The sequence below is a fragment of the Pangasianodon hypophthalmus genome, chromosome 22 (genome assembly GCF_027358585.1).
Source record: "Pangasianodon hypophthalmus isolate fPanHyp1 chromosome 22, fPanHyp1.pri, whole genome shotgun sequence".
NCBI lineage: Eukaryota > Metazoa > Chordata > Actinopteri > Siluriformes > Pangasiidae > Pangasianodon > Pangasianodon hypophthalmus.
This window is the reverse complement of record NC_069731.1, coordinates 533,334-555,833: the sequence shown is the minus strand read 5'-3', so window position 1 is coordinate 555,833 and position 22,500 is coordinate 533,334. Positions and strand designations below refer to the sequence as shown.

The following is a 22,500-nucleotide window of genomic DNA, read 5'->3' as shown; positions in this document are numbered from 1 at the left end:
AATTATAACAAGTATAAAAGTATAAAAGTGATACGAGTGCACTAACTGAGTCAATAACTTTTACACAGCAGCATTGTTATCCACACATCACCACAAGGGTTTACGGTTACTCCTGGTTGCCATGGTTTCCGGAGCAGGGTTTGGTTACGCAGTGATTGAAACTAACTAGTTTAACTCTCACACTGCTAATGCGCTAATCGCCGTCACCGGGACTGTAGAGACGTTTCAGTAAACATGTTTACGTTGTTTTATTTCTATCACACCGCGTCGTCTCACCTCCCAGCCGCCCGCAGTGTAGCTCAGAGACCTGACGGGGGCGCTGTGATGGATCTCCACTCGCTCACGCCCCCTCAGCGCCTCCTGCAGGGCGTCAGGGAGAGTCTGCATCCCGTCTGTCAGAGACCACTGCGCCCACGACTCCGCCTTCGCCCGCTGTGCCAGCGCCGACGTGCCGCCTGTACCCGCCTTCTCTAAAACACGGTGTACACGTAGCGAAGGTCATTATATCACAACCTCACGTTTAATTCCTGTTATTTTCCTGTGTGTGTGTGTGTGTGTGTGTGTGTGTGTGCGTGTGTGTGTGAGACTTACACTCTGCAAATTCTATTCACATTTCCATAATATTTACATATTCAATTTATTCAGATTCCCAACTTCCTTATTTATACTTCCTTCTTTACATCCTTTCTTAATTACTTACTTCCTGTCTCACTTCCTTCTTTCCTTCCTCAATTTATTCCTTACTTATTTATACTTCTTTCCTTACTTACTTATTCCTTCCTTCTTATACTTCCTTCCTTTCATTCTTTCTCATTTTTAATTCCTTTCTTCCTTCTGTAATTACACTTCCTTCCCTTCTTATATTTCCTTACGTCCTTAAATGGTTTATATTTCCTTCCTTACTTATTTACTTGTTCTTCCTATCTTACTTATACTTCCATACTTCCTTCTATATTTATACTTCCTTCCCTCCTTCCTTCTTTCCACATTTCCTTCCACATTAATACTTTATTCCTTACTTACTTGTAACTGCACACTTCCTTTAGTACACATTCTTTCTATCCTTCTTTCTTACATGTATCCTGCCATCCTTCTTTTCTTCCTTACATCCTTCTGTCCATCCTTACTTATACTTCTGTCCCTCCCTCTTATTTACTTCCTCACTTTTCCTTCCTTCCTTAATTATACTTCCTTCATTCCTTCTTTCTTTACACTTCCTTCCTTCCTGATAAGTGTGTCCTGTATCTGCTGATATCAGAAATGCTCATCTAGTGCACTGTTATGTTATACTCTATGTAATGAGCGTATATAGTGCATATTTTTGTTTCCTTGGGATTTTCTCTGCTTAATGGTGATAAAAAGCTTATCTTCTGTGTTGAAAGGGACTGCTGATGTTTATAACTTTATACACTCATTAATATGCACATGCTAAATCTAATAGGTCATTAATATTCATAATGAAATTAAATCAGTTCCTAAATACTGTGTCACACAGTACTGGCACTGGATTATATTCATGTTATTAATTATTAATGATGTAATTATAATAAACATCACCTCCTCCGAAGAGCATGCCCAGCAGGACGGAGCCCCAGTCCTGTTCGGCTCTGTGGAGCGGCGGGAAACACGAGCGCACACTCAGCTTCCTGCTGTCTCCCGCAAACACTCCACGACACAGACAGTCCATCGCTATGTCTGCTAACTACACACACACACACACACACACACACACACACACACACACACACACACACACAGGAGACCGTGTCACATTGCAGCAATGCCTTCTGTGTAGCTTTAAACTCTGGAGCTGATTCTATAGATTTTGGCTCAAATTTAAGGCTTTTTTTTTTTTTTTTTTTAAACAGACTCTCAGGACTTTCTAACCTGTATTTGGGGGCGTGGCTACACATGAGCTCCTGTTTGTGATGTCACTAAATTAGTAATCACATCTTTGGACCAATCGCGTCACAGATTTGAGGTTGACAGCGTGGTGCTTGAAAATTTTTAGCCGCCGAACCAGCGTGCTAAAATGACTAGCTAGCTGACTTAGCTAATATTGGTGAGGAAGATATGGTGGTTGCCATGGTAATGATGACAGATTTGCCTTCTGTTAGATAGATCAGTGAGAAAAGGATGAAGATGTAACAAATCGATGAAACGAAAAAACACAACGGACTGTTTGGGGGCGTTTCCTAATTTGCATACTCATGTATATTCATGACTCCTGCCTGGAAGTCATTAATGGCTCACCTCAGAGCCCAATCTCCTGGACACGAACGAGTGCACGGACTCGTCCTCCTGCTTCCCCTTCCTCACCAGGACCTCCTTCATCACGCTGAGGATGATGGGACGGGAAAACGGAGGCACCGTTTTCACCACTCCACTGAGGAAAAAAGAGAGAGAGAGAGAGAGAGAGAGAGAGAGAGACAGCAGGAGGAAAATCATCACTCATCTTCATCATCACGTACTCCAGAGTGATTTGTGTGTAAACGTGTGTACGGAACTCGAACCTGATGCTGGAGGGCAGTTTGTGTAACTCTCCATTCACGTACAGGAAACGGTTCTTGGAGGCCACGTGATCATGAGGAACCGGCAGGATCTCACGCTCCAGACCCAAATCAGACAGCTGCAGGAGACACGGCAGAACCAGTGACTGTACACGTGAGCGGACGTCGTAACTGGGGTTTAAAAACGAAGCCAGAATGTCTCTGACGCCCCCTAGTGGCTGGCCGTGGTACAGTTTTTAACCCCGCCCCTTCCTGTGTTAGTGAACGGGAAAAGAGCCAAACTTCCATTTAAAGTTTCATCTCTATAAATTATTTTTGGGAATAGTGTTCTGTCGTTTTTAAAAGTTCTGCTGATCCTGATATCTCCGCTAATATTTCTCCTCGTGATAAATATGTTTAATAGGAGTTATTTGATGATAAATAAAAGGGCGTGGTTAATGACGGTTTTGGGTTGGGCTAGAAATGAGAGTCGAGTCTCTTGAACGTGTGCGAACTTTCCATCACAGACCTGAAGCTCTTACTGCGATCACAGCCCAGAGAAGTTCAGGTCAGAAGCAAAGCCGTGTCCTGTTCTGCAGTAAACTCTTCGTCACGCCCTCAGCGGGGAATTCCTTACAGCATTTCTGATACGTTGCTCATTCTGATGTCTAAGCTGCAGCTCGATCTACTGATATTATAACTAGCTAACCAAGTCAGCTAACACTAGCTATATTTTATAATAATTTATGACTGTATGAGCTTAGCGAACACTCGAAATATCTTGGTAAGGTTAACCAGTCTCTCCTTTTCAAACGAACGAGTGGAGGATTAAAGAGCACTTCTCCATTCTCTCCGCTCTAAAACCTTCTTGTGGAACAATCCTGATGATGTACCTCTGCTTAATTAAAAATCTTCTCACACAAATATGGACAGAAACAGCCTCATGTCTCATCTTAAACTAATATTTTGGCATTTTCATGGCGATGGCACAGTTTATTAAAACGCCCACAGAGAACAAATCTGGAACCTCTGAGAGAAGAGTGCTCACGGCACGTCTCAGGTTTCTGCAAAGCGCAAACTCACAGTAATGATCTACACACTCTCTCTATATATATATATTATCCTCCTAATTACAGCTTCTGTACGGAATAACAGGAGATTCTCCACCATTTAAACATCATAATGTCAGACGTGATGTCATAAAACTCACTGAGTTCTCCTCATACAGGAAACAGGAAACTGTGTGGATTTCATGTGGTGCTTCTGAGAAGGCGAATGTGTCCGTACGAGCGCATTAATATAAGCCTGTGATTTGCAGCTGCACTACTGTCAGAGATGCTGTTACAGGAAATTAATCAACACCTTCTGACCAATCAGAATGCAGCGTGAGTGTAGGACTGCTGTAATGCACCTTTAAAAATATAAACCTGCTTTCTGCTTTCGTTACTGTGTATTTTTTGGAAAAGAAAACTTGGATCTCTTCATAAGATACATTCAGCAGGATGTCTCTCTCTCTCTCTCACACACACACACACACACACACACACACACACAAACTATAATAATACCATGTTTAGTGTGTTTCTCCCCACTGCTCCGGCCGGTCGGACTCCTCTCGGGCCGTGTTCAAATACAGCTCCATCCTCCCTACGAGTAGTGTTTATCCACCCTCCAAACCTCCCCGTCGCCTCCAACAGCACCACCTGCAGGAGCACACAGTGAACATCACACAGTGAACATCACACAGTGAACATCACACAGTGAACATCACACAGTGAACATCAGAATAATAATGATAATAATAATAATAATAATAATAATGTTTACCTTGGAGACATTGGAGGTTTTGCTGAGGTAATAGCAGGCTGAAAGACCGCTGATCCCCCCTCCAAGAACAGCTACACACTTCTGCATTCACACACACTTCCCCACACACACACACACCTTCACACCACACACCATCATCAACACATGGCACGACAAGAGCATCAAATATTTATTCAGATTTATATATGTGTTTTTGTGAAAATCAAATCCCACAACAGAGTCTGTGAAAAATGCGTCACTGGGAGATTTCTGCAAAAATCTACTACGTTACAAAATAAAACTGGTGGCTGAGACGTTTCGCCTCGTAGCTCCGGGGCAAGAAATAAAAAAATAAAAGAAAGATGTTTCGCCTCAGAGTTCCAGGGAAGGAAAGAAAGAAAGAAAGGAAGAAAGACAGTAAACAGTAAATACGTCTCGGGTAATCCAACAGGTTTTAAAAAGGGAGATTATATTTATGTAGTATATTGTACTTCATACTGCATTTCATTTTCTCCATCCAGGTTTATTAAGTGCTGTATAAATGCCAGAAACATCAATGCAGATGATTATTACTATTATTTTAGTTATATAAATAATAACTGCCCTTACCGGTGTTTGTGGTCATAAATCAGAGCGTAAAAGCAAAAACCTCCAGCCTGAAAAATCTTCACCTGGACAAAGAGACAATTTCACACGTTTTTTTATGAGAGCAGAGAAATGGTGTAAAATCCTGGGTGTGTTTTTGTGTAAAAGTTTCTCTGTTGGAGGCTTAAAAAGGACTGAAGAGTGTGTGTGTGTGTGTGTGTGTGTATCAGGGTGGAGTGTCTGATAAGCAAGCTGCTTTGTCTTTATCAGGTTCAACATATTGACTAACAAAAGGACGAGTCTGTAATAAAGAAACGTGTGTGTGGAAGAACACAAGGAAGAGTTTCAGCCAAAAATGAAAAGTCTGCAGTGTCTCTTAACCTCAAACTTCACACACTGAACACGTTTCAGGTCTCCATCGGGAATAATCACGAACATGCTGGAGGTGTTCGACTGTCACACTGCCGGAAAAGACTACTGCAACAAACACCGCAGTAAATATCTTTGTGTTTAGGACGCGTCATATGGAAGTTATAAACAGTGTGTGCTGCTGTTCTAGTAAAATAATCAACTACAGGATGGTGTGATGAAGCGGAGTTACTGTTCCACCCTGATGTTGATTATTTTCCTCTAACAGCACGTCCCTAAATGTTTTATTCCTCTTACACCACATCAATTTACTAACGATTACAATTAATTACTTAACAGAAACAAGTCACACTGTTTATCCATTTATAGTTACATTTCATGTTGGTGAAACGAGTGAGTTCCTGTTCTCGCTTACGTTATAGCAGCTATAAACACTCGTTCCCTCACCAGCCTCTCTTTATTCTCTCTCTTCAAGTTAATAAGAGGAAAAAAACGCTTGTCATGTTACCAAGAAACCGCAAAGAAGCGTAAACTCCTAAAAGTTAAAGTTCCAGCTTTACCTCTGACTGTTACAAAGCCCTGACACTGGAGACTCCTTCCACAAATGTTACATAAACACACTTCTCCTTACAGAACACGTGCACGAGCTGTTACTATAGCAACGATAATGTATTATAATATAAACCTGTGATCTGATATAATACAGAATTCAGCAGCAGTGGTGTGTAAATTATATTAAAGTATTAAATGTGGTAATTAGCTGAAATGTGTAATCTAGTGAAAGTCAGTTAAAGCGATTATGAAGCACGAAGAAGAAAACTCCAGCCTTTAGCAACATTCCTGAACATTTAGCCACTTTCTATAAATATCTATTCAGGTTTGGAACAATTACAGCATTTAATAATCATCTTTATTTCGCTGTCAAAGAGAAAAATAAAGAGCACTCGTACTTGCTTTTAAAGCCAGGCACTTCCGCGTTTCTCTCGCGGTTGTATTTGAGCGGTGCATGTGCTCCAGCGCCACCTGCCGGTTTGGAGGAAACACAAGACGCCAGTTTTTAAATGTAACTGTAAACAGATAAAAAGTGTGACGTGTTGTTTGTTAATAAATTATATTCCGTATAAGCGGAATAACACACTCCAGACCGTGTAATACAGGATAGGATAAACACCACTTCAGCAGTCAGATTAGCAAAAGATTGAATGATTTTTAAGGATTAACACAAGGCTAATAATTTTCATGTAGGTATTCGTGAGTATTGTAGGATTCTTGTAGGATGATTAGAGAAATGTAGAATAAACAAGATTATGACTGAGCTATAAGAACACTCAACACCTCAAGGTTGGACGTGTTGTGAATGCTGAGATGCTTTTCTGCTCACCATGGTTGTACAGAGTGGTTATTTGAGTTACTATATGTTTCCTGTCAGCTCAGACCAGTCTGGACATTCTCCTCTCCAGGATGTTTTTTTTCTTTTTCGCACCATTCTGTGTAAACTTTAGAGACTTGTGTGTGAAAATCCCAGGAGATCAGCCGTTTCTGAAAAACTCAAACCAGATACTCATCTGGAACCAACAGCCATGCCACGCTTAAAGTCACAGAAATCACACTTTTTCTTCATTCTGATGTCTGATGCATTGCACTGCTGCCACCTGATTGGCTGATTAGATAGCTGCATGAATGAGCAGGTGTACAGATGTTCCTATTAAAGTTGATGGCGAATGTATTAGAGCTACTGGGTTGAAAAAAATAATTCCGCCATTTCAATCTAATTTTAGTGTAACTGAAGTGACATAGAGCTTCATAAGACAGTCCAATTAATCAATAATGAAATTCATTACGATTTTTAGACTTAATCAGAGCTCTATAAAGGACACTAAATTAAACAAGGAAACTTAATTTTTTTGTGCTTATTTTGATTATATGTTCAATTGTTTGTTTATGCACAATGTACATGTATGTATGTATTTTTTTGTATAATGGTGCAAAACTTCAAATCAACTTTGAATGCTTTATTTCATGAAAACAAGAATACAGGATCAGATATACATCAGTTCAGTAAACACAATGAGTTAAGAGCAGAGGGGAAGGAAAGGAAAGAATGAAGCTGGTAAAAAAGAAAGTGATTAGACTTCAGATAATGGGCCAGTTTCGGCTTCCATTGGGCAGCTTTGACTGGACATGGGCATACGAAGTGCACCTTGTAGTCCAAACACTCTTCTCCTTTTGGCTGTTGAGCATTCACGCAGGCAAAACCATTCACTGTCATAGCTGAGAGAGAGAAATTTCTTCATTAGCATTCTTATCTATTCAGAAATGATTTGTATAAGAATCTGATCCACACCATCAGAGCCACAGCTAGGAATTCTGGGAACCCAAGATGGCTACAGAAACCCGAACATGGACAGAACAGATCATTCACTACACTCACAATGCCGGTATTTTACAGTCTGTGTGTGAAAGACCTCCTGAGGCCTGTGGTCAACCAGTGACAGCTCCTTCCTGGAGGAACTCAACACTTTTTATGCTTGCTTTGACCGGAAAAATGCAACAGTGTCTGCCAAAGCTGAGCTTCCACTTGGTGGCCCCCAGCTCTCTTTCTCCACCAGAGATGTGGAGCAGGGTGGACGTACGCAAGGCTGCTAGCCCCGATGGCATCCCAGGCCGGGTGCTCAGAGCATGTGCGCAGCAGCTAGCCGGGGTTTTCAGAGATGTATTCAACTTATTGTTGGCCGAAGCAGTTGTCCCCACCTCCTTTAAAACCATCACTATTGTTCCAGTACCAAAGCACGGTGCTGCAACAGTGCTCAGTGACTTCCTTCCAGTTGCCTTTATCCCCATCATCACCATGTGCTTTGAGAGGCTGGTCCTCTCTCATTTGACAAGCATCACTCGAGACCCCATCATATTAACAGGTCAACCTCAGTACTTCCCACAGATCAACTCCTATGTGAGGATGCTATTCATTGACTTTAGTTCTGCATTTAATACTGTCATTCCATCCAAGCTGATCACCAAACTCTCCACCTCCATCCTAAACACCGGTGTACCACAGGGCTGCGTGCTGAGTCCACTCATCTACTCCCACTTCACCTCCGACTGTGTACCCATGCACAGCTCCAACTCTAATCAAGTTCGCAGATGACACTACGTTGGTTAGCCTGATCAGAGATGATGAGACAGCATACAGGGAAGAGATTCAGCATCTGGTTATATGGTGTCAATAACAACATTGATCTTAACATTCAGAAAACAAAAGAACTGATTGTGGACTACTGGAAGTCCTTGAGTAGCCACAAACACACCCCTTTACACATCTTCATTAATGAGACTGAGGTAAAGCAGATCTCTAGCTTCAAGTTTCTGGGTGTCCGCATCTCCGCCGACCTTTCCTGGAACCTCAACACCTCCTCGCTTCTCAAAAAGGCGCAATAGCACCTGTACTTTCTGAGGATACTGAAGGAAGCTCACCTTGCTCCTCAGATCATGGTGAAGGTCTATCACTGTACCACTGAAAGCATCACAGTATGGTACAATGACTGCAGTGTGTGACCAGAAGGCACTACAGCAGGTAGTGGAAACTGCCTAACATCATTGGAACACAGTTGCCCAACATTACAGAGAGCGAGAGGCATCAATGACACCTCCCATCCCCACCATGGGCTGTTTATGTCTCCCATGTATGTGTACCTATGCCACCAAAGGGAAAAAACAAACCACAAACAACAGGACTGATTTGGAGGAGACCGATATCCCAGAGATACTCCATGGAAAACTAATCCCATATGGGTAGAGAAAGAATCAGACAAGCAGCAGGACTGAACATTTTTTTTTTATTCATTCAGTTTCTCATTACAGGGCATACAAATTGCTCATGTGATTACTCTTCAAAAGAGTTTTCATTCTGTACATATTCCTAATACACATTTGAGTTAAGAGACACATGAAGCGATAGGAATTAGCAATGTTACAATAAGATGCCTGAAGAAACAAAGGGCAACACGTTCACTCGAGTCACAGGTTGACCAGCGAACCTCGGGGCCAAGGACACCGGCATCCAAAACGCACCTCATAATCCAGACAGCTTCTCCTCCTCTGCTGAGAATTCACACAGGCGAAGCCATACACCGTGTCGTAGCTGAGAGAGAGAAACAGTTTCCATAAACACTCAGCACCAAAACCACATCTCAACTCCATCCAACACTTAACATTCAGAACCTGGTCTATAAAAACCATCAGAGCAGCCCTAATTACAGGTTCTGTAGTGTTCTAGAAACTAATTTAGTAATAAACTGTTCAGTAAAATACTGAATGACAGCAGTGTCTTGAATCAGAAAGCTGTTTAACCACAAGTTTAAAACAAACTTCAGAAGGGAAACTCACTATTGAAACACTTGTCCAGTGCTTGAGGCTGGAGTACCAGAGACAGTCCGAGCTTCAATGGTTAAAGGCTTGGGACAGATTGTCCCTGGATATTCCGCCCTCAGCTGGTCGAGTGTTTCATAATCTCCTAATCCACTAGGATTGTCACGGTCAAACCACTGAGTGTAACAAACTGAGAAAGAGAGAAAGATTAATTATGAAGTTTGTATAAAGAAAGCTGTATGTGTACAGTATTAGTTGTATTATGAGGGTTTTTTTTCCCCACTGTGTAAAGTGAATGTAGACCATTAGTCTCTACAATGTGGTTTAATGCATCAGCTGGGGAATTTTTTTTTTTAATAAATAAAAACCCCAAACTCACGTTTCACTGGAAGACCTGGAGGTGGAATCGCCCAACTTTGAGAGAAGACTCCTGCAACGCAGACAAAACTTACCAAAATAGTAACTCACCCCAAACAACACTTGGTATTAGTAATAAAGTAATAGATTTGATTTGACTAACCCATTGTAACCAAGAACACACCAAAGATCTAGAATAAGAGCAAGAGATTACACTTAAATCCTCAGAAACAGTAAAGTGATGGAGCCAGCAAGCTCAACCCAAACAATGAGAATTAAGATATTCTCCATCAGCCTCAGTGAAGCTCAGAGAAAATACAACTCACCAACTCCTTCATGCTGCCTGCAGTCTTCACTCCAAAACTAACAGAGCAAAGAACACAAGTTTAAAAGGATAATATTCACTAAATAGCATTATTGTTAAAGATTATACATGCTCACCAGAATCTCATGTCTTTCCAGTCGACACACCCTGAAGGCCCATGAGGCTTCCTTTAACAGGAGTCTTCTTTAAACATTTTGATTGGTTCACAATCTCCACTGAAATAATGAGCAGCTGCAGCTGATTGGTTCTGAGCTGTGAAAATACAGTTTCATTGGCTGTAAACAATAAATATGAATAGTTAGTTTTAAAAAATGAAGTTAAACTAAATAGTTCAGCTATTTGCTAAACCGAAGTAGTTAGGAGTTAGTTAACAGCGCTGATTGTTCATTTATTAAATCTTTTTGTTTTCTTTTTTTTTTAATTATACTGTATATTATATGCATTTTAATAAATGTCTACAAAAATGTTTTTATTAAAATATTTTAATAAAAGTCTGCAAAGCTGATTTCTCTACACTGGACAGCATAGCAGCAGAATTCGCTAGCCTAGCTAAGTTCTGTTTATTAAACCTTTAGTCTTTATTTTACACAAAAATTCATAAGTTCTAAGAAATACTGAACTCCAACAAATAAACTAATATTTCTAATTCTAATTATTTTATGTCGTGAACTTGTGAAATGATTGTACTTTTCAGTCAGTGGAGTGAAATTAGCACATTGCTAACAACAACTAGGCTTTATCCATCAGTGTTCTGACAGAAGCCCGCCTCCTGAGTCCAGACCTTTTATCTGCTTCATTCGTCTTGAAGTAACGAGGGAATGGACAGCACCTGGTCAATTAACTTCTTGTCACTCAATTGTCCAAATACCTTTGAGCCCCTGAAAATGGAGGTACTTTGCTTAAAATGGCTGTAATTCCTAAATGGTAAATGCCATATTTTTTGTGGAACCTCTTAAAATAAAGCTAAAAGTCTACACTTTGGTCACATTTTGATTGTTTTATTTCAAATCCATTGTGGTGGTGTATAAAGGCAAAATCACAAAACTCCATCATTGTACAAATACTTCCAGACCTGACTGTATACATGTATTTTTTTGTAAAAGGTACAAAATTTCAAATCAACTTTGCTTTATTTCATGAAAACAAGAATACAGGATTGGACAGTCAGCACTTCAGCAATCAGACTAATAAAAAAAAAAAAAGATTTTAGTGACTTAACACAAGTCAATGAGTGTTGTATTCTTGTAGGTTGGTTAGAGAAATGTAGAATAATTTGATAAAATAAGTGAAAAAAAGAAGATCAAATATATTTTTCTCTAAAACTGGTGCATTGATTGGCTTCTTTTTCTAAGCATCACCAACACAGACAGCATTGCCAGGTCAGTCGTGAAGGAAGAGGTGAAGCTCATGATGTTCATGATAACTTCTGGCATTTGGGATGTGTAATGGAAGAGATTTCCATGAAAGGTATTAGTTTGGATGATATAAAGAGTGGACCAGACTGTCTTATTGTAGATATGAGCACTGATGTTGCATGGAACAATGAGTTAAGAGCAGAGGGGAAGAAAAGGAGAGAATGAAACAAAAAAAAAAGTGATTAGACACTTCAGATTATGGACCAGTTTCAGCTTCCATTGGGCAGCTTTTACTCAGTTTCCTGGATGAGAGTGTCTTCTGCAAGTTCCAACTTTGGACATGGGCATACGAAGCGCACCTTGTAGTCCAAACACCTTTTGCCCTTTGGTTGCTGAGCATTCACACAGGCAAAACCATTCACTGTGTCAGAGCTGAGAGAGAGAGAGAGAGAAAAAAACAAAAATGGTAAAAGACAAGACAGCAAAAAGTAAAACATTCTTCATTAGCATTCTTATTTATTCAGAAATGATTTGTATAAGAATCTGATCCACACCACCAGAGTCATAGCTAGGAATTCTGGGAACCCAAGATGGCTACAGAAACCCGAACATGGACAGAACGGATCATTCACTACACTCACAATGCCGGTATTTTACAGTCTGTGTGTGAAAGACCTCCTGAAGATGACAGTATGTTTTGTCATGCATTCACGAGTACAACGGTAAGAAATACCTATTTTATGTCTAACTTATATAAGTATACCTTAGAAATACTTAGGAATAATAGTTAGAGAAACCTGAAGGTTTAACTCTGAAGTTGCTCTCACACTGTACTGATGAATAAATAATTGACAGAAATGTGAGAGCTGTACTATTTTAAAATGGAAATGCGTCATAGCACTGAATGCAAGTAGCCCACTGTGGTCTCATTGTCTGTTTTTTCTAACCATTTTTTAACCAAATGATCTAGTAGCTATATAAGTCATGAGTTAACATTCTCTGATTGATGCTAAATTAACTGGCTAGCAAGCTAAATGAAATTAGTCACTGGTACATCACTGGTATCTAGCTTTTCATCATCAGTCCTATGGAATTAAGGTTAAAGAACATTCTCCATCTTACTCGGAACCTCCACAAGTGGGCTGACCAGCAGTTAGTTGTACCGAAAGTGACTTGTGCCCCCACATTATTCATTGTCTCTGCCCATGTGATACAGAAGTCAGCTACAAACCCGCAGTGATCTACTCGAGGCCCCGAAAGGGCAAATGCAACTCTGGTTTCTACTAATGCTCTCGCTGGTGAGTGGAACACCTCAGGAATCTTTCCCCAGACAGTCTCATTGTCACAGACATGCTGAAAGGTGCACCCAGACCCGTCTCTGATCAATGGCGGGCCTTTGGCATCAGTACAGTTGACTCCTCTGGAATGATTAACCCTTATTTCTCCCAACTTTTTACAATCAGGACACTTCTTTGGCAGACTTGGGTCCTGGCACCTAGTTTACTTTAGCTACTAACTGAAGTGAAGCATTGAGTTGCATTAGTGGTTTATAGATTCACTCCTTAGTGCCCTATAAATGGTTCCACACTTACTGGTACCATTGGTGAGAGCCTTGATCACTGCAACTAGGATTAGATTAGATTCAACTTTACTGTCATTGTGCAGAGTACGAGTACAGAACCAATGAAATGCAGTTGCTACTGTTCTCTCTCTCACACACACACACACACACACACACACACACACACTGTAAAGACAAACTCACTATGCAAACACTTGTCCAGTGGTTGAAGCGTCTTGTCCAGAGAGCGTCTGAACCTGAATGGAGTAAGGATAATCGCAGATCTTCCCCGGGTTCTCCGCTCTCAGGTTGATGAGAGTTTCGTAATCTCCAAACCCACTGGGGTTGTCACGGTCAAACCACCGAGTGTAACAAACTAAAAGACAGAAAAAGTGTCATTATGGAAAAGTCTAAGCTGTAAGTTGAGTATTAAAGCTGTTTTATCCCACTATGCTGTTGAGTTCTGGATTGTGATTGGTCAGATAGTGTTGATTAGAAATATATGAATGCGCTTGTTCTCGTTATTGTTTCTATCGTACAGTAACAGCTCATTCACAGGGACTTGTACGGTGGACACTTCACTCATAAGAAATGGATTAAACATAATCGTTGATGTGGTGAAGTTTTCTGTAAGCAGACGTTTATTTAACATTTATGGAAGGAGTCTCCAGTGTCAGCGCTTTGTAACAGTCAGAGGTAAAGCTATTAATTTCATTTTTCCGACTTCTTCAGGACAGACGAGTTTACGCTTCTTTGCGGTTTCTCGGTAACATGCACAACAAGCTGCGGTTTTTTTCTTTTATTAACTTGAAGAGAGAGAATAACGAGGCTGGTGAGGGAACGAATGTTTAGAGCTGCTATAACGTAAGCGACAACAGGAACTAACTCGTTTCACTGACATTCCACAACATTAAATATAACTGTAAACAGATAAAAACTATGATGTGTTATTCTTTAATAAATTAAAAATTATAATTGTTGGTAAATTGCTGTAGTGTAAGAGGAATAAAACACTCGGGGACATGCTTCGGATCAACTTTGATTTGGTTACAGTAACTCCGCCTCATCACACCACCCTGTCATGGATTATTTTCCTAGAACAGCACGACACTTAGTAATTTATTCCTTGCTTATGATGAGTGTTTGGTGTTGAAAGTGTTGGGAAATTTGGAACTTACGCCTGGGACAAGGAGGAATTTCAATTTTCTCGAGCTGAATTTCTTCTTTCTGAGCCAAAGCTCCTGTAAAGCAGCAAATAAAAACATTAGAATTATAATAGTAATACAAATGATAAATTATATAACTATTTCAAAAACACTTTCTATCAGTGAGGAAGTGGATCTTGAACTTACCAGTAGCAATCAAGATCACACAAAATATCTGAAAGAAAGAAAAAAGCTCGAGTTAGAATTTAAAACAGTATAACAAACAGCTACACAGACTTTAAGGTTCTTTTAGAACCCTACAAGAGAGTGTTTCCTTTTCAGAACGTGGTTTTGGAAGCTAAGAACCCTTCTTTTCTAAGCCTGTGTGTATTAACTCGGTAAGTAGAACTGGATAACTCCAATTATTGCTCATAACTTTCTCATTAACACCTAGAACCTGTCAGGAGTTTAACATTTAGTTTTGTGGTACTCGGTACACTCTTAGATAAACCAGTTCTTGAAGGGTTCTTAGCTTCCTAAAAGGGTTCAATGTGGAAACCTTGCTCTGATATTGAAACACTCTGAACACTCTGTTGTCTATATAAAATGTTTAAGGGTTCCCAGAGAGAGAGAATCAAAAAATGTTACAGGCTCTTAATCTGTAAATAAATAACTAAAATGTAAAAATTAAAGCAGTAAATAAAATGCAACTAAAATCTTTAGCATTTAAAACTAAATTAAATATAATATTACAGAAAAATGAGAGGAAGGTAGAAGGAGAACTTCAGCATCAGTGTCTCAGTGAAACGGAGAAAATGAAACTCACCAACTCCTTCATGCTGCCTGCAGCTTTCACTCCAAAGCTAAAGGAATAAAAACACACATGTAAAGGACAGAGAATATTGTTGTAATCATTATTTTAAAAGTTATTTGTTCTTACCAGTACCTCGACTTTTTCTCAGTGGTGAGCGCCGTGAAGCTTCTCTCGTGACCATGTCACTTACACAGCTTATATATAAGGACCCGGTGGTGGTATGCCGCTATAATTACCCATAAGTAGAAATAGTTCATGCGTTTTTGCTACACGCCCTAACAATTAAAAAATTCCAGATTGAAAGTCAAAAACACAACAAGAGAGAAAACTGTAATTAAACAAAGCATGTGATACCATGTCAACAGTCTCATCAGCTAGTACTAACCCCAGGCCTAACCTTGACATGAGCCTTAATCTGAACTTTGACCCCAGCTCCTGATCCCAGTTCCAGGTTTTAGAGGTAGATTTGGGAAGGCAGCACGGTGGTACAGCGGGTGGTGTTGTCTCCTCACAGTTCCATGGTTTCTGGCTCCATCCTGAGCTCAGGTCACTGTCTGTGTGGAGTTTCACATGTTCTCCCCATGTGCGAGTGGGTTTACTCACTGGCTACGTTAAACTGCCCCTAGGTGTGAATGTGCCTCTGTATGCGTGTGTGTGTGTGTGTGTGTGCGTATGGTGCCCTGTGATGGACTGGCATCCCATCAGGAGTGTATTCTCATGCTTTGTGCCTTTAATCATCGTTTGGTAGTTGTTTGATGAAAAAAATCTCCCAAAGCCAGTGTAAAATCTAGGAGAGACTCCCGCTCCATCACGACCCTGCCCGGGATAGACCACTCACTGAAGGTCCAGCATGCTTCAGAAGAAAGTCAGAATGGAGGAGAATGTGGAATCGATTGTCAGATGAGAATAAAATGGAACTTTTTGATCATCTTTTGGTTGATGTTTCATTAAAATGAGTTAAATCTCCCAAAGCCAGTGTAAAATCTAGAGGTGGATCAGTGATGCTTTGGAGCTGTTTTGTCTTTTCTGAAGATTTAAAGCATCATGAATAAAGTACCAGGACATTTTCACCCAAAATCAGGTACCTGGTGACGGGATTCGTTTTCAGGACATGAGGGTGTGTTTAGTAATTCTGATCTATTCTCACGCGATCTCTGTATAAATCTGTCATGTACACATGCCATACATTCCATGCTTATTAAACAAACCTCATTTTAAGCTACATTGATTGTTTTGACCTTTATTCTAAGCACTTATTCTAGAGGGTGTAGCCACTTCTGTCACATGTGATCATTAGTAGGTCAGGTGACGTGTATGTAGACTGTTCCTGTTCTAGGAACTTCTTACCCAGTTAATAAACACACTCTTAGAACAAGGGCTTCCTTTCAGGAGGATAAGCATGAGGAAGTAAAGTTTTAGATTGTAATGTTTTTGTTTGGATTTTATTTATTTATTTTAGGTGCAACAGTATGAAGACTGATATGGCATGCATGTTATTAAAGGCTATATAAGAATTTAAATTATCCCAGAGCTTGTGTGTGATCTTCATAGCTTTTATTAAGACCTAAAAAAAAACAATTCTGCCCTGTATCATCTCTGAAAAAATATCAGCATGTCCTCTCTCTGCCGAGATTGAAATTTACCTGTAAGTTGCACAGGAACAACAACAAACAAATAGTGAAGCAAGACTTGAACTGATGAAATGCCACTCGTAAGTGAAAGAAAAACAATTAAGTGTTTTTTTATGTTTCTTACTTTTGTTTCAATGATGCACCTTAAAAACTATTACAAAACTTTTCCCACAGAAGATATCGTAATGTTTACCCATAGGTCAAAACAGATGTGATACATTTCCTGGGGTCAGGGCCAGACTCGCAACAAACCTGACACCACCGACCACCAACTGTTATATACACTAACTGGCCACTTTATTAGGAACACAGGTTTACCCAGGATTAGAATGGGGTTCATAATTTGGTTGCTGAATGCATCTCAGAAGAAAATCATGATACATTAGTTTTAAACAATAATTATAAATGAGCATATTAAAGCTAATTTTCTATATGACCCACATACATGTAGGTACAATATTCAAATCATAACATTTTAGTGCAAGAACACAATCTTTCTATTGAAATACTGAGATTGTGAACTGTGACAAATAGCATAAAACTGTTTGCCTTACACCTGGAATTTCACTCCCTGTTCTTGGCTGATAGTGAAGTGTAGACCTAACTGTCAAATGCAAGCTAACAAGCCACTGACCATCAACACTGGCGACTACTTTCAGTAGCTGCTATCGAAATAGCCCTAGGCTATATGAGGGAACCTGCCACCCATCACATTGGACCATAAGGAGCAAACAATTTCTAGGAGCGTCAAGGAGTTGCCATATGGCATTGCAGGCAAAACAAAAACAAAAAGATAGAGTCCCAAAACATTTTGGAGGAATTTGAGGGAAAGACATGCACTCCATCCTCTCTCCATGTTGAAGTAGGGTCACAAGCCATGACAGGAAGTTTTGCAAATGGTGCTCAAGATAAAGTATTCTCAATGTTTCCCAGGGGTTTAACATGTCAGGTGTAGCTGACCCAGACCCATGCACTGGGGGAAAGAAAAAAAGGGAGGGGGGGGGGGGGGGGGGGCAGACCTCCTGATAGGGTGGCCAGACTCATCACTTCAAGTAGAGGACAACTTAAGGACTACTGAAGGGCCCCTGTGGCCTCGTGAGGAGGAGGACAGACAGCCAGCCAGTAGAGGATGAGAATTCAAGAGGGCAGAAAACCAGGTTAAGAAATTCTAGAATAACTTTGATAAAAGTAAAAAGATTTCTCTGGTTTGTCACTGTAGGGATACGTCTTCCTCTGTCCAGTGAGGACATTTGAAAGATGCGTAGCACCAAAAAAAAAAAAAAAAAAATTTGCTTGGGAGATAGTCCCCGTCTCTGACCAGACAGCTGTGGTGATCATTTTGAGGGAACTGCCTACAGAGGAGTACAGAATTTACAACCCAGTCTAGTGTTCAGTAATCAATTCACACCATCTAGCAGATCACAGAGAAGGGCGTGTCTGATGTTATTTAAAATGTTGTTGATATGCACTTGTTCTGCATATTAAACTCAGTTTTGTTTTTCCAGCAAGGGACGTTCTACAAGAGCGAGCACTTCCGGGAATGTCTATACTGAAGAGAAAGGGGGGGTAAAAAAAAAACAAACAAAAAAAAAAAAACCCCACACACACACACAACACCCTTTACCAACATGCCAGTTCAGAAAGGATATTACATGGAGTTATTTCTACTGCTCAGCTTATAGGAGGTAAGATACAGCATCCAAGACATGCACCCATGCCACCCCCCAGAAAAACATGACCGATTTGGAGGAGCCCAATATCCCAGAGACACTCCATAGAGTAGAGATCAAGAATCAGACAAGCAGCAGGACTGAATTTTTTTTTTATTTTTATTATTCAGTTTCTCATTACAGGGGATACAAATTGCTCATGCGATTACTCTCCAAAAGAAAGTTCATTCTGTACATGTTCTCAATACACATTTGAGTTAAGAGACAGGAAGCAACACGAATTAACAAGGTTGCAATAAGATGCCTGAAGGTCAACACGTTTAACTCAAGCCACAGGTTGATCAGAGAACCTCAAGGTCAAGACACGGGCACCTAAAACGCACCTTATAATCCAGACAACTTCCCAATTTCTGCTGAGAATTCACACAGGCAAAGCCATACACCGTGTTGTAGCTGAGAGAGAGAGAGAGAGAAGGAAGGAGGAAAAAAAGTTTCCATAAACACTCAGCACCAAAACCACATCAATTCCATCCAATACTTAACATTCAGAACCTGCTCTATAAACCATTGGAAACCATTCTAATTACAACAGGTTATATGGTGTTATAGAAACTTTTTAATTAATAATTAATTAATAACTAAACTGTTCAGTAAAATACTGAATGACAGCAGTGTCTTGAATCAGAAAGCTGTTTAACCACAAGTTTAAAACAGAAACTTCAGAAGGGAAACTCACTATTGAAACACTTGTCCAGTGCTTGAGGCTGGAGTACCAGAGACAGTCTGAGCTTCAATGGTTAAAGGCTTGGGACAGATTGTCCCTGGATATTCTGCTCTCAGCTGGTCGAGTGTTTCATAATCTCCTAATCCACTAGGATTGTCACGGTCAAACCACTGAGTGTAACAAACTGAGAAAGAGAGAAAGATTAATTATGAAGTTTGTATAAAGAAAGCTGTATGTGTACAGTATTAGTTGTATTATGACGGTTTTCTTTTCCACTGTGTAAAGTGAATGTAGACCATTAGTCTCTACAATGTGGTTTAATGCATCAGCTGGGGAATTTTTTTTTTTTTTTAAATAAAACCCCAAACTCACTTTCCACTGGAAGACCTAAAGGGAGTAGAATCGCCCAACTTTGAGAGAAGACTCCTGCAACGCAGACAAAACTTACCAAAATAGTAACTCACCCCAAGCAACACTTGGTATTAATAATAAAGTAATAGATTTGATTTGACTAACCCATTGTAACCAAGAACACACCAAAGATCTAGAATAAGAGCAAGACATTACACTTAAATCCTCAGAAACAGTAAAGTGATGGAGCCAGCAAGCTCAACCCAAACAATGAGAATTAAGATATTCTCCATCAGCCTCAGTGAAGCTCAGAGAAAATACAACTCACCAACTCCTTCATACTGCCTGCAGGCTTCACTCCAAAACTAACAGAACAAAGAACACCAGTTTAAAAGGATAATATTCACTAAATAGCATTATTGTTAAAGATTATACATGCTCACCAGAATCTCATGTCTTTCCAGTCGACACACCCTGAAGGCCCATGAGGCTTCCTTTAACAGGAGTCGTCTTTAAACATTTTGATTGGTTCACAATCTCCACTGAAATAATGAGCAGCTGCAGCTGATTGGTGCGCTTATCAATCAGGGGTGACAATTAAAGCAGAGCTGCGGCTTTAAACTAGTTTACAGAGACATCTAGTGGACAAAAGCAGCTATTGCAGGCGGTTAAAGTACCAGCGATGTTTTGTTGACTGTTTTGTCCACTAGATGTCGCTCTTTAGACATGTTTATAGCCGTAGTTCTGCTTTTTCATACTGTACATGCAGCGCGGATTACAGACAGACAGATATAAATGAATGAATAAATACATAAGTTAGAAATAAGTGTATGTATTTAAATAAACACTAATTAGCTGTGTATCCGTTGCTACAGCGTAAATACCCGGATGAGATGGCGGTCTCTAATTTATCCAGACGAACCTGCGTTGCTTTATGGGACACGTAGTTTGTGAAAAGGACTACAAAAAGTCTTGAGTCTATATAATATTCGAATATAGGTGAACTTGTGACGCATTCAAATATATTCTTAGACAATCCAGATCTATTTAAAAAAAAAAACAACGTTACAACCTATCAAACTGACATTTTTATACATCTATTATGATTTATTCGTGTCATCAGGAATTCACTTCCTGCTTCTGCGTGACGCAATCACGTTGCTGCGTCATTGCATCGCGAGACAAACGAGACAAACTCGCGCATGCGCAGAGTCGTTTTCTTTCTTTTTTTTTTTTTGTGCACGGTTAGTTTTGATGGTGTAGCGACTCGCTGTAAGAGGAAACAATGGCGACTGCGGGAACTGCGGCGACTGCGGCGGGCGGCTCGGGCTCGGGAGGATCAGCAGCCGGTCAGGCGGGACCCGGTGCTTTGGTGGGCAGAAAAAAGGACGGAGGACCGTCGGCTAAATTTTGGGAGAGCGCTGAGACGGTTTCTCAACTCGAGACGGTTCGGCTGTGGATCGGAAAACACTACAAAAAGGTTAGCTGGATAATGCTAATGCTAGTGCTAATGCTAGTGCTAGTCTAGCGAGCTGCTGTATGCGCGAGTGGGGCGGCCGCGTCTCAAATGGACTTCTAGTGCACTAGATAGTGCGCGTGATTCATTATCTCTCTGCCTACTATAGTGCACTTGTGCTCGGTGTGTGGAGCGGTTTGGGTTTCGGCCCGGGATAACCGCGCTAACACACATCTGCTAAACCGTGTATTCCTGTTCTGAGCTGTGAAAATACAGTTTCATTGGCTGTAAACAATAAATATGAATAGTTAGTTTAAAAAAAAATAAGTTAAACTCAATAGTTCAGCTATTTGCGAAACCGAACTAGTTAGGAGTTAGTTAACCAGCGCTGATGGTTCATTTATTAAATCTTTTTGGTTTAGTTTTATTGTTTGTTTGTTTGTTTATCAATTATGCTGTATATTATATGCATTTGTTTTCATTTTTAATTTTAATAAAAGTTTACAAAGCCGATTTCTCTATACTGGACAGCAGAATTCGCTAGCCTAGCTAAGTTCTGTTTATTAAACCTTTAGTCTATGTTTTACACAAAAATTCATATTTCATTTTGCTCTAAGAAATACTGAACTTCAACAAATAAACTAATATTTCTAATTCTAATTATTTTATGCCGTGAACTTGTGAAATGATTGTACTTTTCAGTCAGTGGAGTGAAATTAGCACATTGCTAACAACAACTAGGCTTTATCCATCAGTGTTCCGACAGAAGCCCGCCTCCTGAGTCGCGATTGGCTGCTGGTATCTCTCTTCTGCGCTATGATTGGTTGATTTGCTAATATTGATATAACAATAGCCAATCAGGATTTTGTATGTTTGAGATACTCGCTAATCCTAGATCAGGAGGCGGGATTATTATTATTTTGAATATGGAATATGGAAATTAACCGTAGCCACCTGTTTTATTTGTTCAGCTGTGTGCAAAAGTTTACACACCCCCTTCCTATTTGTGTGTCAAATTATCATTTTAACAGAAAAGAACAATTTAAATAAAATAAAAACAACAAAGGACTGTAAATGTTTTGACTCCCTTCAGATCATCCACTACTGTTATGTCCTAATGCAGTTAATGTTTGTTTTAATGCATTTAATTTTTTTATACAGTTGTGTGTGTGTGTTTGTGTGTGTGTGTGTGTGTTTGTGTGTGTGTGTTTGTGTGTGTGTGTGTGTGTGTATACATACATATACACACACACACGCAGCCATGTAAATTAGCCTCCACTGCCATTTTGTCTTTTTGTCTTTTTGCAGTATGTCCAGGCCGACTCTCCGTCCTGTAAATCGTTAGCAGGACTGGTGGTTCAGCTTCTCCAGTTCCAGGAGGACGCGTTCGGACGCAGAGTGAGCAACCCGGCCCTCACCAAACTGCCCGTAAGTCCACACACACACACACCCACACACACACACCGGCTCTCCTTCAGCCTGCTGGGACTGATCACC

General features: G+C 40.2%; 4 protein-coding genes across 7 annotated transcripts in view; 1 reads left to right on the top strand and 3 right to left on the bottom strand.

Annotated features, from left to right (window-relative positions):
* ppox (protoporphyrinogen oxidase) overlaps positions 1–6,274 on the bottom strand; it is a 15,164-nt gene extending 8,890 nt beyond the window's left edge. Inside the window, exons 1-8 of one of the 3 annotated variants that reach the window (XM_053227944.1) lie at positions 6,200–6,274; positions 4,903–4,966; positions 4,317–4,433; positions 4,058–4,192; positions 2,514–2,629; positions 2,254–2,386; positions 1,558–1,702; positions 277–470 (exon numbers count right to left, since the gene is read on the bottom strand). In XM_053227944.1, coding sequence (XP_053083919.1) covers positions 277–470; positions 1,558–1,702; positions 2,254–2,386; positions 2,514–2,629; positions 4,058–4,192; positions 4,317–4,403 — 810 coding nt within the window. In that variant the 5' untranslated portion in view covers positions 4,404–4,433; positions 4,903–4,966; positions 6,200–6,274. Of the gene's footprint in view, positions 1–276; positions 471–1,557; positions 1,703–2,253; positions 2,387–2,513; positions 2,630–4,057; positions 4,193–4,316; positions 4,434–4,902; positions 4,967–5,809; positions 6,175–6,199 lie in introns of those variants that run through there. The other 2 variants (XM_053227946.1, XM_053227945.1) reach the window with 2 other exon arrangements.
* A 2,794-nt stretch (positions 6,275–9,068) lies between these two features.
* Positions 9,069–15,388, bottom strand: LOC113524801 (mucin-5AC-like). The gene is made up of 12 exons (XM_053227819.1): positions 15,304–15,388; positions 15,184–15,220; positions 14,565–14,592; positions 14,391–14,453; positions 13,417–13,588; positions 11,946–12,083; positions 10,413–10,466; positions 10,298–10,334; positions 10,135–10,162; positions 9,994–10,044; positions 9,633–9,804; positions 9,069–9,387 (listed from the first exon to the last, which is right to left on the bottom strand). The coding sequence occupies exons 2-12, from the start codon at positions 15,193–15,195 to the stop codon at positions 9,264–9,266; spliced, it is 879 nt and encodes a 292-aa protein (XP_053083794.1). The 5' UTR covers positions 15,196–15,220; positions 15,304–15,388; the 3' UTR covers positions 9,069–9,263.
* A 3,228-nt stretch (positions 15,389–18,616) lies between these two features.
* Positions 18,617–20,045, bottom strand: LOC117595771 (cartilage intermediate layer protein 1). Its single transcript, XM_034297869.2, has 6 exons — positions 19,991–20,045; positions 19,876–19,912; positions 19,713–19,740; positions 19,569–19,622; positions 19,209–19,380; positions 18,617–18,925 (listed from the first exon to the last, which is right to left on the bottom strand). Exons 1-6 carry the CDS (start codon positions 19,999–20,001, stop codon positions 18,814–18,816), a joined length of 414 nt encoding a protein of 137 aa, XP_034153760.2. The 5' UTR covers positions 20,002–20,045; the 3' UTR covers positions 18,617–18,813.
* A 728-nt stretch (positions 20,046–20,773) lies between these two features.
* Positions 20,774–22,500, top strand: part of smarcc1a (SWI/SNF related, matrix associated, actin dependent regulator of chromatin, subfamily c, member 1a) — an 18,041-nt gene continuing 16,314 nt past the window's right edge. For both annotated transcript variants that reach the window (XM_034298286.2, XM_034298285.2), the window contains exons 1-2: positions 20,774–21,027; positions 22,312–22,431. In XM_034298286.2, coding sequence (XP_034154177.2) covers positions 20,833–21,027; positions 22,312–22,431 — 315 coding nt within the window. In that variant the 5' untranslated portion in view covers positions 20,774–20,832. The remainder of the gene's footprint in view (positions 21,028–22,311; positions 22,432–22,500) is intronic.